The sequence below is a fragment of the Camelus bactrianus genome, chromosome 2, assembly GCF_048773025.1.
Source record: "Camelus bactrianus isolate YW-2024 breed Bactrian camel chromosome 2, ASM4877302v1, whole genome shotgun sequence".
Taxonomy (NCBI): domain Eukaryota; kingdom Metazoa; phylum Chordata; class Mammalia; order Artiodactyla; family Camelidae; genus Camelus; species Camelus bactrianus.
This window is the reverse complement of record NC_133540.1, coordinates 31,462,440-31,481,300: the sequence shown is the minus strand read 5'-3', so window position 1 is coordinate 31,481,300 and position 18,861 is coordinate 31,462,440. Positions and strand designations below refer to the sequence as shown.

At 39.4% G+C, this 18,861-nt stretch overlaps 1 protein-coding gene across 3 annotated transcripts in view; it reads right to left on the bottom strand.

Moving 5' to 3' along the window:
* Positions 1-214: 214 nt before the first annotated feature.
* Positions 215-18,861, bottom strand: part of PRMT9 (protein arginine methyltransferase 9) — a 28,647-nt gene continuing 10,000 nt past the window's right edge. For 2 of the 3 annotated variants that reach the window (XM_074377682.1, XM_074377692.1), the window contains 8 exons: positions 18,373-18,475; positions 17,343-17,449; positions 13,984-14,176; positions 12,150-12,333; positions 9,707-10,424; positions 4,364-4,517; positions 898-1,020; positions 215-598 (listed from right to left, as the gene is read on the bottom strand). In XM_074377682.1, the coding sequence (XP_074233783.1) occupies positions 383-598; positions 898-1,020; positions 4,364-4,517; positions 9,707-10,424; positions 12,150-12,333; positions 13,984-14,176; positions 17,343-17,449; positions 18,373-18,475 (1,798 nt within the window). In that variant the 3' untranslated portion in view covers positions 215-382. The remainder of the gene's footprint in view (positions 599-897; positions 1,021-4,363; positions 4,518-9,706; positions 10,425-12,149; positions 12,334-13,983; positions 14,177-17,342; positions 17,450-18,372; positions 18,476-18,861) is intronic. The other variant, XM_074377699.1, reaches the window with a different exon arrangement.

The window sequence follows — 18,861 nt, the reverse complement described above, 5'->3', positions numbered from 1 at the left end:
AAATCCAAGATGCCTAAAAAATGACGATGAGATTCAAAATCCCTAATCTTTATAGGTTAAGAGTGTAGACTCACAGGTTTGGCAAAATTTAATCTGTAGTAAGTAAAACCAAGCAATAAAAACAGGTTCCTAATTTGAAAAATTAATGACAGCCTTTTCCAGAAAGGAAGTCTGCAGCAATATTTTTGTAATAATGCCACTTTTAAATTTCAGATCTTTTAAATACACTTTATTAATGTCCATTTTAAAAAACATTCGACCATTACAAGGAATTAAATCTTCATAACTCCATTTTATGATTACAATCCCACGACTCATTCAGACTAGAAGAATTGTGAACTTGCTGCTCTATTTCCACATTTTTTCATTGGAAAACTGCTCTTCATTGCTTCACTGTGATGCTGACATTGCTTTTGTGGTGCTGGACGTTGAGTACAAGTTCATCTCCCATTTCCACCTGGATGGGGTTGTCTAAAACAACTGCAGCTTGTTTCCAGTGGGAGGCTTCACTCGAAGTATCCAACCTAATCTCATCATCAAGGTACAGATGATACCAAAATGGAATGGCAGTCACTTGTCCAGATTTACAAATGCGTACCTATTAAATTAAACCACAAAAACTTCATCAGCGTAAACAGAGTAGATTTGGATAAGTCTTTGTCTTTTCAGTCAATTTTAGATCCAAATTTTATAAAGAAATATAATAAATCACCCAATTCAAATTAATACCAATCTATCTTACTCATTAATGTTTACCCAAGCCTATGTCTGGATACTGTTCAGAAAATAAATAACATTTAAATCTTCAAAGAAAGTGACCAAAACTATTTCATGTATCTAAAGTACTACCTAGTTTAAGATAAGTCTGGAACGACAGGAATAATCATTTTACGTTACCTTTACTTCTCTGTTAGCGGTGTTCAAATACGGCGTCATTAGGTCTAGTCTTAGCAGTTCCACTGGCTCACTTAAAGGTACACAGGGCAGTGAGGACAGGTCCAGAAATACACGTATAGGGACCTAAAGAAAGTATACGGTTTTCACTTTTACTCAATTCTTTTTGTGACCGAGTCTCATTAAGTTTCCTGCTTTGTACTTGGCTCAATATGATACAGTGCTTTTCATATTTATTACCTCATTTAATTTAATTCCCACATCAACCTTATTAAGGCATAAGGACTTTCATGATTCCAGTTTTATGAGCATGAACAAACCAAGGTTTTACACTGGTTAAATAATATTCCGTGGTTTCAATTATCAATAGATTCTGCACTTGGGTAACAGCAGGTTAAATTTTTATTTAGCCAAACAGCTCCAAAAATTTTAAGCCAAAGATGTGCTTATGTGTGAAAGATGAACCAATAAGCAAATAATACAACATTAATTACTGAATTGCTTGAGAAAGTATGTCAAGTGCAACCAAACAACTAATAGTGGACTTCACTTTGAAAGTAATTTTTGTATCTAAAAGGCAGTCGTTCTCGGTTTCAACTGCAAATTAAAATCTCCCAAAGAGCTTTTAAAAAGCCCTAACAGCTCAGGCCACACCTCAGACTGACTGGAGCTGGGATCCAGCTATCGGTAGTTCTGAGAGTGCAGACAGGGTTGAGAACCACTGCTGTAAGGTGTTGGATCCATTTCAGCAGCAATGGAACCTTCCTACTAAAAACTTAGCCTCCTTGTTTGAAATAGAAAGGAAACTACTGTTGAAAAAGTACCCTCTTGCCTTTGAATAAATTATTAGAGAGCAGCTGTTCATGGTAAAAAGGACACAGACACATGAACCTCTCCCTGGGCATCCTTGAAGGGATCCACCTGTCTCCCACCCCATAAAAACTCACAGTGAGTCCCTGCCATTCCCCGGGATTCCTGCCCTGTAGCCCTATTTGCATCAGTCACCAGAAGAACAGCCCTCGAGTCCTCTGCCCTCTCATCACCTGCACTCTATCCCCACACAGCTGCACCTTCCCTCATAGTCTGTCCTCACTTGTTTCTCAACTTAGCCTACTGGCCACTCCTGTCATCTTTGCTAATCCCTTCTTAGATTTCCCATCTAGAGCTCATAACCTTGTTGAGTTCTTTAGAATTTAGTTCTCAGCCCTGTTCTCTTTCTACACATCCCCAAGGTGATTCCATCCCAGTCTTACGGCTTTAAATGTCATCTACTAAATCTCACCATCAAATTCTATCTCTAGCTGTTTATCTGAATTCTTATCCAACTGCTTAATAACCCCATAAAAATGAAGCACAACCTGATCCTCCTATTTCGCCCACATCAGTAAATGGGAACCATGTTCCAGGCGCTTTCTCACAGACTACATCCAATCCAGCAAAACCTGCCTTCAAAATATACCTACAGCCTACCACTTTGCACCACCTGCCTTGCTACCACTCTAGTCGAAGCCACCACCACCTCTTTGCTGGGTTACTGCAATGGTCTTAGGCCCGCGCCTGCTCTCCACAGTGGTCCACTCCTAACACACCAACCACAGTAATCCTTTCAAAACAAGGCACACCTCATCACTCCTCTGTTCAATACCATCCAGTTGTTTTCCACCCCGTTCAGAGTAAAAGCCAGAACGTTCACCATGACCAAAAAGCTCTGCGAGACCTGGCTCCTAATGCCTTTCTGATTGTATCCTTCACCTGAGCCTCCCTCATGGTTTCTTGTTGCTGTTTCAAATACTCCAATCATGCTTTTGCCTCAGGTCATTGCATTTGGTGAGCCTTTGACTTGGACATGGTGTGCTTCCTTATTTCTCTCAGGTCTCTGCTTAAGTAGCACTCATCCAGGCGTCCTTTCCGTAGGCATTCCCCGAATAAGAGACTACCCCGTACCTCCAATTCCCAGTCTCCTCTAACCTCCTCACTTCTCACCATCTGTCACACTAATCTTTCTACTCCTTTGTCTATTTCTTGTTTCTTTATTGTCTGTTTGAATGCTAGGTCCAAGAGTGCAGGAACTTACCTCTTTAGTTTCCTGACTATATTCCCAAAACCTAAAAGCACATATAGTAGACATTTGTTGAATGAACTAATACATCTCTGCTGTTTTCTGTATAGCTTTTTTTTTTTTTAAACAGCCTCTCATTTTGTTTCATTGGTTCACTCAGTTGTCAGTGTAATAGTCAGATAATCACCACATTAGAGAGGAGACAATATCATCTCAGAAAATGGGTGAGTGGACTTGGAGGGGTAAAACTGCCAGGCAGGTTCATGGAGCCTCTTGAGATGAGTAGTCATAAGTGGAAGTGAGACCAGTCAGCATATTCAGCTGTAGGGGTGCTGGTGCAGAGAAGGCAGAAAGTAGAATTCAACCAAGCTGGGATTTCCCCCACCCAACAGAAAAATGGAAGAGAAGGGACATATGAAAAATATACAGACCATGGAATATAAGCTGTAAGGAGGATATGAGTGAAGAGATAGCAGGATCAAAATATCATAGACTCTGATGGAATCCAAAATTGTTCACATCAGGACCAAGAGAGAATAAGCTAGAAGACAGGAGATGGTGGTGTTTCTGGACCACACAAATAGTTTAAACTTCTCTGTCTTCTGATTGGTGTGTTTTCTTTGTTAAACTCTCCACAAAACTGAGATTAAACAAACTCTAAAACCTCAGCCTGCCCTGAAAAAAATCATTTCCTCAACAAAGTTATATTTGTTGAGCAAGTACTGTTCGTGGAAGAGCTGACAATGCACGTTCAGGAGCTTACTGCTGCAGCTTTTAGGTGAAAGGTTCAGCTATCACTCCTGCAGTTCAGTACTCAGCATCCCACCACCCACAGCAGCGTCCCACCTACTTCCAGCCCCAAACCGCTTCCCTAGACATTCCACCCACTCCCACAATTTTAACTCACAAATTAATTCTGCTACTAGCACCTCTGCCAGCACTAAATCCTTCTTTCCCAGACAGCAACTGACGCCTCCTCCTTGAGCTCCAGTCTCCGAGGCGCCTACATTCCTGCTGCCTGCAGTCTGACTGCCGAGACGAGATGTCAGGGGCTCACACCTGCCAGCCTGAAGTCTCACTGTAATTAGGGGTTCATGTTTAGAATAAAGGTTTTCTGGCTGCTGCTTTTTTAGACAAGCAGCACACTTGTTCCTAAGACTAAACCCAGCAGCCTGTTTTTCATTTATAACGGTGGTGCAGAGCAATATCTATTGACTTTTGTCAGCAGGAACAACAGAATTCCTTGGCTACACCTACCCCTAGGTTGATTTTTACCAGTAATAAGTTCCTTTGCTCTAGAAGACTGATTAACATCCTAATCCAACTAAACACAGTGACTATAAAATTACAGAGAGAGGATAAGGGAGATCGTAATAGCCACCTAGTTGAACTTCTCTTCTAAACACGTACCTGAAACTGGTTAATGAAAGGCGCTATATTTAATCCAAGAGTCCGTTCCGTTCCTTGCACAGCACTCTCCTCCACCAGCGTCTGTGATTCCACAAGCAGCCCAAACATCAGCACGTACTGGGGAAAGATCTTGCCCCCAGACTGCAACAAACACCTAGAGGGAAGAAAACGCTTTAAAAAGCATCTTGATTCCCCACATTTCATAAGTACCAATACCTGAACCATGACTAACTGTGGAGCTACAGATTCTGCATCGTCTAAAGGACTTTAGGCTGGTAGCCAGCCAGTGGTTCAGAATGGCAAACTGCCTGCAAAGCAACCAGTCAGCTGGAGGGATAGAAGCTTCTAGATTCAGGAAGAGTCATCAATGGCTATTAAAACCAGTGGGTGAAAGTTTGATTAGGAAAAGGATATTCACAAGTCATTTTACTAAATTTTCTAAACAAATGAAGTTATTTGCTATTTGTGATCCGTTTCAATGAAACCAGATCTAATTTTTCTTAAGATCACGAAGTCTCAAATTTGAGAGACAAGCCACAGAGCTTTATGTTGCTTGACTAATTCCCTCCACCCTCAAACAGCCACAAGAGGTTAGCAGTCTATGAAATCAGAGACAGAAAGGCACACAGGTTAATAAAGCCAAGCTTCTCACCGTAAAACCTATGGGAGAGAGGGAGGGCGGCAGGCAAGACCATCAAGCATTTATGGGGTAACTAAAAACCTGGGCTAAACAGAATGTCCAAAATACATCTGCTGAACCCTAGAAAGTCAGAAAAGGCTGCACCAAGTACTAACCACCAAGCCAGAGATAAATACTAGTCAAAAGCAAGTATGAAAATTATTTTAAAAGGCCACGTTCACGCTACTTTAGAATCTTGTACAAACCCTTCCTAACTCAATGTTACTGTCGCTAACAGGAATGCTTCTTAGTTATGTGTAGATAAAACAGTAACTGCCTTGAAACTCCACTTGGCTTTCCTGACACTGAATGTTCTGTTGTCACTGACACCAGTGCAGCTGCCAGACTCCTCAATGGAATGCTGTGCAAAGCCAAATAATTTTGGAACCATCTGTGCCTCCAGAAATAAAAAAATATGTTCCACCTCAAAAGTCGAACCATAGATGGCAAAAATTCTGAAGACACTCTTCACTGTTTCCTCGTGGTCCAACAAAGTGTTTCTAAATGGTTTTAAATGAAAAAAAAAAGCTTTTAAACTTTCTCCTGTATTTTAATATAGTATGACTAAATAAAGCTTAAGAACGCACATTTTAAAACAACAACTGCAAAGGTAACTAGAGAGTTAATACTTAAGTTTGTAAAATGGCTCATTTTTCCCTACTTTTTTTTTTGGGAAGGTTGGTATCCAGTGAAACAGATGCCCTGTATCCTTATCCCAAATATAATCTATTCTCTCAGCCCCGAACTTCATCTTCTTTCACCAGTCATGAAGCCTCCCCGCTGTTAGAGGCTAAAGATCAAAATTAGAGGCCTGGGCGAGAGTAACTGCATACCTCTGGCCCCAGAATCAAAGCAAGCGTACACACCCAAGAGTACCTGGTGAGGGGACCGCGCGATAGCCTGAAGGCTGAAGGAGGGGAGCCCTGGGTCTGCACTGTTGCTTGGGGGGTGTTTGCAAAGGTGGGAAGAAAACTGGTTAGAGCAATGAATGGGTGCTTCTAGCATTTAGTTCCCAGAGATACTGAACATCCTGCAACACACAGGGCAGTCGTACATAATAACTGTCCCCAACTCACCCCTCAAAAAAACTGTCCCCCAAACTGCCAGTAGGACCCCCCGAGAACACTGGGAAGGGGAACTGCAGATAGTTTATGTAAGATGTTTCCCACTAATACAACTAATCACTCAGAAAGTACATACTGTCTGATAAATTGTTTTTACAATCAACTGCTTTTAAAAAGAATCCTTTACTAGGGGGAGGGTACAGCCCAAGTAGTAGAGTGCATGCTTAGCATGCTCAGTTCAATCCCCAGTACCTCCTCTAAAAATAAATAAATAAACCAAATATCCTCCCCCAAAATAAATTAATAAAAGTTTTTTGAAAAAATAAAAAGTCCTTTACAAGGTTCCATTTAAGTAAAATGTGGCTGTCTGAAAGAAAGCTTTTCCTCTAAGATCAGGAACAAGACGAGGATGCCTGTTTTCACCACTTCCATTCAACATAGTTACTAGAAGTCCTAAGTGAGGCCAGCACACAGCGAAACAGAATCGCATGGCAGAAAAGATGGTAGAAAATTTGTGGCATGTCCTTGCCATGGTCCCTCCTCCAGGCATAGCATGGTACAATCAGAAGAAAACTTCTAACTCCCAGCTTCTCCTTGGGGAGGGAAAGAGAAAAGAGGACTTACATCCAACGTTCCAACATTTTCAGGGGGCTGCCGAAGGGACTAGCCTTGGCTGAATGTAAGTGGTGACAGGAATGGCTGGGGACCCCTTATAACAGGAGAACACTTGGCTTGTTCAAGCACTAGAGAATCTGCAGTACCATAGACAGACATCAGGGGGAGCTCTAGCACCATGACCTGCTACAGCACCGAAGAAGCTGCAGTACTTCAGACAGACACCAGGAGGACCCCTGAGGAGAAACAGGCAAACCTCTTCACTAAGAGGTGACACATAAGCCCAGAGAAGACGCACCCCCAGAAAAAGCTTGAGAGGTCTCCAGAATCTCTAGGCAGGCAGAATGGTAAAGGTCCTCTCCACACAGAGCCAGAAGACTTTTTTTAAGTCCAAGTCCTCTTAAAGATAACAAGGCATACAAAGAAACAGGAAAACATGGCCCAATCAAAGCAACAAATCTCCAGAAACGGACCCTGAAGAAACACAGATCTACAAGTTACAGAGAATTTAAAATAACTCATAGGATGCATGAAAAATGAAATCAGGAAAATGATGCATTAATAAAAATGATAATATGAACAAAGAGATGGAAACTGAAGAACCGAACAGATATTCTGAGCTAAAGAATAAATGAACTCAAAAGTTCACTAGAGGCATTCAACAGCAGATTTGACCATACAGAAGAAAGAACCAAGAGCAAAAATACACCAATGGGACTACGTCAAATTTTAAAATTTCTGTGTATCAAAAAACACAATCAACAGAATGAAAAGGCAACCTATGGAACGGGGGAAAACATCTGCAAATCTTATATCTCGTAAGAGGTTAATATCCAGGATACACAAGGAACTCCTATAACTCGACAACAATAATTTAAAAAAATTTTTAAATGGGCAATGCACTTGAATAGATAATTCTCCAAAGATACACAGATGACCCACAAGCATATGAAAAGATGCTCAACATTACTAATCATAAGAGAAACGCATATTAAAGCAATAATGAGATACCACCTCACACCCATTAGGGTGGCTACTACCAAAAGTACAAAAACAAGTGTTGGCAAGGATTCAGAGAAACTGGAAGCCTTGTGCACTGCTGGTGGGGATGTAAAATGGTACAGCTGCTGTGGAAGACAGAAGGGCAGTTTCTCAAAAAATCAAAAATAGAATTACCATATGATACAGCAATTCCACTTCTGGGTATATACCCATAAGACGTGAAAGCAGGATCTCAAAAGATGCTGGCACACCCATGCTCATTATTACCATTCACAACAGCTAAAACGTGGAGGCAACCCAAGAGTACATCAGTGGATGGGTAAGCAGAATGTGATATATACATACACTGGAATATCATCCCACCTTAAAAAGGAAGGAAATTCTGGCATTCTACAGCGTGGATGAACCTGGAGGATATATGCTGAGTGAAATAAGACAGTAACACACACACAAACAAATCCTGTATGGTTGCAGTCACATGAAGCACAGCAGGCAAACTCACAGAAGCAGAGAATACAATGGTGGTTGCCAGCAGCTCGGGGGAGGCTGCGGGAACAATTATTGTTTAATGGGCACAAACTTCCAGTTTTACAATATGAAGAGAGTTAAGGGGATGGCTGGAGGTAATGGTTCACAACATTATGAGAGTATTTAATACCACCGAACTGTACCCTTAAAGATGGTTAAGATGAAAAATTTCACATATGCATTTTACCCCAAAAAAAAAAATCAGAAAAAGAATTAAACCTGAAAATAAAATAATAAACCATTAGTTAAAGTGTACATCTTTTCAAGGTGATTATACCAAATAAGTCAAAGCTCATTTGTGTCAGTAATGTGTAGAGCTGAAATGCCTTCAAAGGCATCTAATCCAGTATCCCTCATTTTACAGGTGAGGAAAACTGAGGAGAGAGATTTAAATGACCTATAGCAAATTTTACTATTTCAGGAATTCAGCGGCAAATCTAAGACTAGAGTCAAACCCTTTCAGCTCCTTGTTCTATACTCTGTCAAGTACATCCGTTTAAAATTTTAAGAGAGACAGTGAGTGAGGGAGAGTGTGTGTGTGTTTATTTACATCAGACTTCTATATCCCCATAATTTGTATGTACAAGATTGTTTTAAAGGGAAAAGAAAAAGGGCAGTGATTTTTACTAGTTACTCCATAAGAAAAGGTAAGTGTGGTTGACGAAAGAAAATGCACATGAAACCTAAAATCTAATTAACTATACAAGCAAATGCTTTTTTTCCTGGACAATTTGCCTTTTGCTATTGCAGTTGGTCTGCATTCCCACCACTGTTCCTATACTACAAAACAATCCCTGTTCATATACTACAAAATTGTAAATTTATAAACCCGTTTTACTTAAATTTGGGCCCCCAAATGTTAAATACTGTCATCTTTTCAGATCTGAGCAGCACAACTGAAAGATTCTAAAGCTTAGCCAAATCTGCTTTCAGTAATTAAATATTAGGGTCAAGTTTACCTCCAGCAACCTGAACTGAAGGAGAAATACCTTAGGGACAGAACTGTACAAAAATAAAGATTCTAAGACCTTAAAGAATCGGGACTTGTTCCTAAGAAGCACTCCGCTCTCCCAATACACCATCAAGTGCATACTATATGTTTTTTATTGGTGTTTCTTAGATCATAAAGATGAAATTTGATTTTTCCTGATTTACCCTCACCGTCTTCTTATCTGGTCTTATAGCTCTCTACTGAATTCCCTATTTTACACGTAGACAGTTCAATCGTAAAGCAGGCTCTCGTCACACCTACAGTGCAGGGGGTTCCTTTAGGGAAAGAAAAATCAGTAATGACATGCACAGAAAGAGAAAAACAGGAAGTCACAGGTCCTAAAAGCAACGCCGAGAAACAGACGATGCTCCCGACTCATTTGTATAGTTATGCCGTCAAGGAACTAAAAGAATTTACAGGAAGTCTGAGCTCAAATAAACCAAGGGTCGTATTGTGTGTTTTACCTGGATATTGCAGCTTTCTCCATTATCTCCTGCTGAATGAGCCCAGACGGCTCGATGACATCCAATATAATTATGCTCCACAACTTGTCTGACTTTGGCCTTTGCAACACCGCAGACTCATCTTCCACGTGTCTCAGCCAAAACTCAAGTGTTTCTCTAGGAAAGTGACTGGCGTCAGATATGAGGTCCAGGGCGGTGCGGTGCTGCTCCTTCTCCACAGAGCTGTAAGGCCTGACCTGCCCAAGCATGCCGGCCATCACAGGCAGAATGGAGAAGCCCTCCGACACGTCCAACACATAGAAAGGTTCAGGGACGCTCTGTTCTGAGCCACTCTGTCCACTGCCACAGCTCATCCCCTTCCTCTGACACTGAGCGTCCATGGCCTGACCCACTTTCTCCGGAGTCAGCGAAGACAGCACTTTCCTCATTGCCATTTTAAAGCCTTCGTGATACGGGGCGTTATTAAGCAAAGCGATTTCTGTGGATTCCAACACACATGTCTGCTCCCCAGCATCCGGTTTACTGGTCTGAAGGTTAGCCAGGGCGCTACAGAGTTCAGCCTCGTTTCCTACACAGAGCAAGTCTTCATTCTTGGTGAAACTTTTCCCCACATCCATTTCGTGTTCAGAATTGAAGACACTGATACCCTGGATTCTTAAGTAACAATCTTGACAAGACACTTCCATCATCACCTGGTCCCCAGGCTTTATCCAGTAGTCTTCATAACGCAGGAAAAAAGAAAAAAATTGCAACTGATGAATATGAGTGTTTATAAGCCTGAGAATGACACAAAGAACTCTGTTCCCACCCCCCATTTTTTAAACCACTACAGGAAAGAGTAATCTATTGATTTAATAGAATTAAGTGGAATTAATCTCTTCATTTCCTATTAAAAAAAAAACAAACTAGGAAAATCCCTCCAGCTTTACTTAGGGAAAAACTGAAGTTTGAAGATCCAATTAATTTATAGCACAATGCAAAGATTCAAGAGCTCGTTACTGGACCTTTAACTGTCAGGGGCATAGCGCTTTTACTGTAACCACTAGGCATCACCACGTCCCCAAACTGCAAGGCAGGGGGAGGACTACAGGGGACTCCCGGTCTTTGGTAATGAAGCCAGCAGTAACAAAGACAGCTGCAGTTCAGGGCTCAATACCAAACCTCGCTTTAGCTTAAAGGGACACTCTTTTCTCTAAGAGAAATTTCCAAAAGAACAAGGCAGCGTTCAATAGAATCTTATCAGTAATATTTCTTAACTGTAAGTATTTAGACATTCTTACATGTCGAGACATTTGAAAATATAAGGAAGGACTAAGGCCTACAATGAAGACTATATATCATGGTCTTATCCATGAGCTTCCACATGTGGCAAAACTTTAAAGTGCAAATGTGTGATTGCAATTCCTTCTTATCAGCCTTAGAACCAGTTGAAAATGCATGTTATTCTTGTTTACACATTTTAAATGTCTCATCCCTAAGAAGGATTTAAAAAAAAAGTACCATCTAAATTACTGTAAGAGAGTTAGAATAAATGAGCACAACTTTTAGAATGCTACTTATTGAGGGCTGGTCACTGTGGTAGGCACTGTACATCCAGTATGTCTAGTAATTCCTGCAGCAGTCTCGCAAGGTTAGCCAGCGTCATCCCATTTTTATCCCTCACATAACAGAAGCTCTAAGAAATAACCAGCAAGGCTGGCCAGGGAGTCAGGAAGTAGCCAAGATCCAAATTCACATCTACCTGACTGACTCCAAAAACCATCCTAGCCACAACACTACATGGATTCCAAGACACAGTGACCTTGCCAGATCAGATCCTTGACTAGGAGGCCACACAGAAGTAAAAATGTATTGCCTTCCAGTGTGAAAAAAGCGATGGACTTTGTCTATGGAATACAACTGCTCTAACTATACCGATACCCACCAAATTGCTGGTAAAAAAAAAATCTCTACAAAAAAATACCTTTAATAAGGACTTCCCTAGGTAAGTCCATGGATTCATGAACTCTAAAACTGCAAAGTGTTGTACTTAATCTGAGTGTGCATATTTCCACGACCTGGGAATCCACAGGTGCCATCGATTCTGTAAGTGGTGGGAACTCCTGCACTACAAGTGGTAGCTTCCCACTGTGTTCCATAGAAACTGAACTAGCATTTCTCTTACCTGCTGATGACCAGAGGACTCAGAGCTGAAGAAATGATTTAATGATGGATATTTCTGAATGGCCTGCAGCAGAGTTGTGTTTTAGTCTCTCTTAACTATATATCTTAATTATTTAAAGCGACTTTTAAAAAAGAAAAAGAAAACTCTCAATGATTTAACCAATCTCCCCTGACTGGAAACTTCATATTCAAATTGAATTTTCTTGACACTGACTCAAATGCTGAGAGGATTAAAACAACAAGTCCTCCCCCACCAAAAAAAAAATCAGACAAGATATACCTGCAAGATCTTGTACGGGGTAGACAGCCTGTTCCCAGCATGTTTCCTCACTAGGACTTGTGGATAAACTGTGTTCCTCATCCAGCTGGAGCACAAACCAAACCACAACAGCATCTAGCACGCCTTCTTTAATAGCAGGAGTACTGATTTTATCAGGTTTTCTAGTTGCAAGACTTTTTAATTCCTGACAAAAAATGTAAAAGAAATAAGATGACTTTACACATTCATTTTACACAGGCCCCAGTATCATATCACTCTCCATTTCTGTAAGTTCTCAGTCCTGCCCTGCACCCTTAGGGGATCAATGTCTCAGCACACCCATAACCCGGGAAGGTCTGATACATCGTGGTGAACACCCTGCAGCTATTTAAACACTGAGGCAGATACATACAACTGATGTAGCAGGAAGTCCATGACAGACTGTTCAGTGAAGGCAGGCATTGCAAAGCAATAGGGGTTATTTTGTCTAAAAAAAAGTGTGCGGGGGGGGGTGCATGTGGTGTGTAGAAGAATAGAAAAGCAAGTCTGAAGATATATTTCAGACAAAAAATATGTAAATGAATATAGGTATGTGTATGCATGACTGGGACATTGCGCTGTACACCAGAAATCAACACATTGTAACTGACAGTACTTCAATTAAAAAAAAAAAAAACCCGATGTATTTCAAACTGGTGACCTCGGGAAAGAAGGTCCTAAATTAGATTTTAAGAAAGTAGAAATATACTTTTTCTTTTTCCTTTCTACTGTCTTACTTGAAAGTGTTAAACAGGGAGATACTACTTTTAAAATTAAAGCCTTAATAAGATGGGGTGTGTGTGTGTGTCAAAGAAAAATCAAAATAAGAAAAGCTTAAAATTAGAGGAGGACAGCTTTGGGGTGTTTGGCAGCTATGATGGAGCTGTTCCCCATCGGAATGTTACATCAGCAAAGAAACGCTCCTGAAACTCAGTCCTAGTGAGCAACGCCCAAGTATGAATTTAGTTCCAGACCAGCTCAAGAAAAACCTAGTTAACAGTTAATAGAGGAAAGCTTTCATTAGATTATAAAGATCCTAGGCCAAAATGACCCTCACAAAGTCTTCTGCCCCGAGGCAGGTTTCATCTAAAAACCCTGTGTACTTGAACACTTAGCACAGAAGGGAAGGACTCTGTGTAACCTGTCTCAATCTCCTTGGGCACTTTCTTTGTACAGGACATCCTCCTCCCACCACCCACCAACACACACACACACACACACACACAGAGATACACTAGGGTGGTTATCAACTTGTCCTGATTTGCCCAAGACTGTCTCAGTTTTAAAACTAAAAGTCCTTTGTCTAGGGAACCTCTCAGTTCCGGGAAGACCAGGATGGCTGGTCACCATACTACACAAACCATCTAGAGATCTGATTACTGTTCATTTCAAGGAATACTGTTAATCTGAAATGGAAGTATGACACAGAGAGAAGTTGGAAGGTCTAGGCTATAACTCCTGCCCCCGCATTCACAGCTGGGGGTTATTAAATATGTAAACATTTCCTTCATCCGTACAGCACAAGGATAATTGTAACTATATTGCAAAACTGTTGTAAGAGTGACCTAAGGACACATGTGAATGTACCAGGCACATTGGACATTCCTAAAAAGCTGCAAGGATTTTTTTTTTCTCTGTATTAAAGTAAGTAAATAATTTCAGGAGGGAATTCTGATTACCGTTTAATCATTTTCTTTATGTAGTTATTGGAACCCCCATGCAAACTCATAAAATAAGACTTCTATGTATTAATTATCTTAAACAAATACATGAAATTTAATGCTCAAAAATAGTAACTTAGCCTTTTTTTTTTTACCTGAAGATTGTTGAAATCTACTGTCATAATTTCAAAGCACTCTGTCAAAGCTAAATATCCCCCAGGAACTCGACTCATCTTTTCGGTTGTATATGGTTCAATTGTTTCTTCGGCATCTACAGAAGAACAAGCTGGACTCTGAAATTTCACATTTGTTGGCAAACAGATCCCAGCAACATCCTTAACACCCACCCTGGTGAGAGAGTAAAGGGAGAAAGATGGGTTTGTTTGTTTGTTTTTTTAGAATTAAGTAACACCATCTAATACTGAACCAGCAAAAATAAACATAAAAATGAAATAAAACTTCATAGGTAAAAGTTTCTTAAATACAATTACATACACAATGACTAACTATAAAGGAAAATAAGTGATAAATAGGTTAAATTAAGAACTCTATGGGAGAGGGTATAGCTCAGTGGTGAAGTATGTGCCTAGCATGCATGAGGTCCTGGGTTCAATCCCCAGCATCTCCATTAAAAATAAATAAGCCTAATTCCCTCCCCCATCCCATTAAAAAAAAAAGTAAAATGCAAAAGCTCTGCTCATCAAAAGACCCCCAGTAAGAAAGTAAAAAAGCAAGCCACTGAGTAGAAGAGATTTGTAATACATCTACTCAATAAAGGTCAAACATCCAAAATACATTTTTTAATTACCATAGTAAAAGAAACACAAAAATGGGCAAAAGATTTAAACAGACACTTCACAAAAGAACATATGCAAATGCCAATAAGCATGTGGAAGGTCACCAGGGTAAATGAAGTTAAAGCCATTCCACACAACCACCAGAATGGGGAAAGGAAGTGTTGGTGAGACTACGTCTCAGGCACCACCGGCGGGAGCGTGTAATTAACAAGACCACTCGGGAAGGCTCTCCTAGTTCCTATTTAGGCTGAACACGCCTATTCCAGACTCACTCTCAATATGGGAACCTCAAGGTGTCTGGCATTTGCATTTTTGCAAACATGCCAACAGAAATTTAAACACACGACCATGAAAAAAGTGTTCAACAATGTTTATAGCTGTACTATTTCCAATACCCCCAAAATTGCATATAATCTAAATGCCCATCAACAGCAAATTGGATGAATATATTGTGGTGTATTCATACAATGAGGCTTAATATACAGCAATGAGAATGAACTACACACAAGAACAAGGATTACTGGACAAAAGAAGGCAAGCATAAGAAAATTCATACCGTGTGATTCCATTTGTACAAAATTCAAATGGGCAAAATTATCCATGGTGTTAGAAGTCAGGGGAGTGACTATTCTGGGGACCACGGGGCACTGTTAACTCAAAGGGGTTTCTTCCTGGGGACTTTCTGGGGTGGTGGTAATATTCTGGACACTGAACTGAGCACTGGTTACACAGGTGAATCAACTTCATGAAAATTCATCAAGCCATAAATGTATGGTTTGTGTACTTGCTATAATGTTTGATGTCAAAAAAAGTTTACAGTGAAGAAAAACACTTCAAGAGCATTCTAGCAACACCATTTTGTAAAAGGAAATACTCCAACCTCATCTCATTCACAGGCATTCATTTATCAGCAATCAGCTTTTAGAGGGTTTCAGAAGTTCAAATAGTCTACTCCTAGAAAGTATTTTATCATACTCTAAAAAGATGAATTATCAAATGGAACTATTAATGATTTTAATAGTAACAAAATCAGAAGTCACAAGGTATAGAAACAAAAAGAATGTGATGTTGAGCATCTTTTCATGTGCCTGCTGGCCATCTGCATTTCCTCTTTGGAAAAATGTCTATTCAGTTCTTCTGCCCATTTTTTAATTGGGTTGTATTTTTTTTTAATACTTTTATTGTGATATGATTCCTAGGTTTTTTGGGGGGGTGGTTTTTATCGTTTGTTTTTTGATATTGAGTTGTATGAGCTGTTTAAATATGTTGAATATTAACCCCTTATAAGTCAAATCATTTGCAAATTTTTTCCCCATTTGGTACATTATCTTTGTTTTGTCGATGGTTTCCTTTGCTGTGCAAAAGTTTTTATGTTTAATTAGGGCCCATGTGTTTATTTTTGCTTTTTAATTCCTTTGCTTTAGGAGACAGATCCAAAAAAATACTGCTGCAATTTATGTCAAAGAGTGTTCTGCCTATGTTTTCCTCTAGGAGTTTTATAGTGTCCAGTTTTACATTCAGGTCTTTGGTCCATTTTGAGTTGATTTTTGTACATGGTGTTAGAGAATGTCCTAATTTCATTCTTTTACATGTAGCTGTCCGGTTTTCCCCACACTACTTCAGGCTGTCTTTTCTCCTTTTCTCCATTATATATTCTTACCCCTGTTCTTAAAAGTAGAAAAGTAGAAGCAACCTAAAAATTCTAAACTCTGGGAACTACATGCAACACTAGGAAACTGATTTTTAAAAATCCACGAATCAAATCTATCAACATGAAGAGGCTTACAAAGAAAAAGCTAATACATTCACTGATCCTTCTGAAACAAAATTAAATTTATCCACACACACACTGATACTTACACAGAGCTGACAACTAACCAGTCCACTCTCATTCAGCCAATCTGCTGACAGAGGCCGCTGTCTGTCTGGTTGGTGCCTGTCCCTACGATCACCAAATACTGTCCCTCATCACCCTGGCACATGCACAGCAAAGCGTAAGGAAGAATATACAACGAAGATGAGCAGTAGTTATCTACTAGTGAGTATGTCACGATGACTTTTATTTTCTTCTTTTACCCATCAGTATTTCCTAAAGTATTTATTGTTACATTTAAAAGTAAGTCCTAACAAAACATGGATCAACATTTTAACAAAATTTTAGAAAATCATTAATGTTCAAGAAAAAAAATGTAACCAAGAAGCTTCTATAACTAAAAAAACTTGTCACCTGTATCACTTTTTTCTCATCTGTATCACATTTGATCAATCTCAAACTCTCAAGGGTATAAAGATCCTAAAATTTCACCCCACCCAACCACAAAATATTATGTCAATAGTTATTAAGAAGAGAAAAATGGGAGAAATAAATTAAAACTAAAATTATTTTCACATTGGAAATTTTCATTTCACTTTCATCTAAAGTCAGTCTGAATGTATTATTTGTCCCATGACTCTATCACATATCAAAAGGATATTAAGTTGTATCAAAATTAATTTTCCACTAGAAAACTGAAGGCTGATTTTAATCCTAGAGTTCTATTTTTGAAGAAAGTTTTAAAAAAGCAAAAAGAAAATTGACTGAAATAAACATCATGAATTTAAAGGTCAGAAAACTACTAATGCTCATCCAAATAAATGTCCATTAAATAACCTTTGAACTACAGTCTATACCTTAAACTGACAAGGTTTCACCATTTACTCTTTAAATAATCACTCACCTATGATGTCTTCTTATCTCTGCACATTCTACTGCCATCCCAAATATGACAGCGCTTGCCGGTATAACTTTCCCATATTTTTCACAATTACCATTTTCACCTTTGGTCTAAAAACATAACAATAAAAATTATATTGTTACATTTATGTCAAAATATGTGTGTATGATGGCAAGCTATGAAAATTTATGAGAAAAAACTTCAAAAATGACAGTTAAGGATACACAGGTCAAGTTTTTTTTTTCTTTAAAAAGTTTCTTTCATTTTCATTGCTATATATAAACATACATATTTTTTAACAGTACAAATAGGAAGGGAGGGAGGGAGGTGGGGAGCTAGAATTCTCTAAGCCTGCCTACAACAAAAGACTACTGGGTCCGACTTATACTGAGAAGCCAAAATCACCATTACCTGCTTGAAAAATGAACTGCTCTTCCAACCTTTCATTAGCTACTTTAAATCCAAATCATTTTCTGTAAGTAGTGAATTCTTACTGCAAGTTAAAATCCTTTCATTCATAATACATATTATATAATTCAAATCTACAACTTATGGGCCACAGCAGAGGATTTCAATGCAAAATATAACTTGGCAATTACACAAGTCAGTCCTGTCCCTTCAGCAGCCTGGGTCCAAGTGGTACCTTAAACCTACAGCATGCCAGTTAGCACTACATTCCCTTTTGATAATTTGCCAGAAATACAAGCAATGAAGGCTGTGAGATTGAAAGCACTTCCCCTTCTCAACCCTACTCAAGAATTCCAGAGTCAGCCCCTTCATAATGTAACCTCAATTCCCACGAATCCCTTCCTGGAGTATTTTTCTGCCTCTGAACCCCATTTGGGCACACAAGTATACATTGCGTTATGTTACTAAATGTTTTTTTTTGCACAGATTTCTTTCCAACTACAGAGCATGCACTGCAACAGTGGGATGTTATCTCATACTGCCCTGCAACTATGCTCAGGGCTCAAAAAATGATCTACTGAATACTGAATTCTTAATCAAATTTAAGTCTTTTCATGCTGCTTACCTTTGGCTGCAAAAGTAAATGCTCCCATGCATGAATCAAACTCTCCACAATTCCTTCTCCAAATAAACCTGCATCGACAGTTTCTGTTACAACTAGGGACACTCTATAGAATGATTTTTTAAAGATACATGTAAGTAAAATATCATGCTATTTGTATAAAAGATGTCAAAGCTGAGAGAAGAAAGGAAGAGTATGTTATAGAAACAGTCCATTTTCTAATACATTTTATTTCATTTTTAATATCTACTCTTGAAACTTGAGGAACTCTAATGTTCCCGAGGCTCCTCTCTTCTCCACTGGCAACTTCTTGGTGGGGACAGAAGGCGGTGCTTCTGACCTGCTGCCTCCTCAGATGTTCTTTCATTGCCAGAATCCTTCACAGTGGGTCACACCCATTACCTTTACCAGCCCCCCTCCTTAATCCTGAGTAATTGGACTTCTACCCTCAAGGTCCTATAAAAATACTCTCTACCAGCAAAGACACTCCTA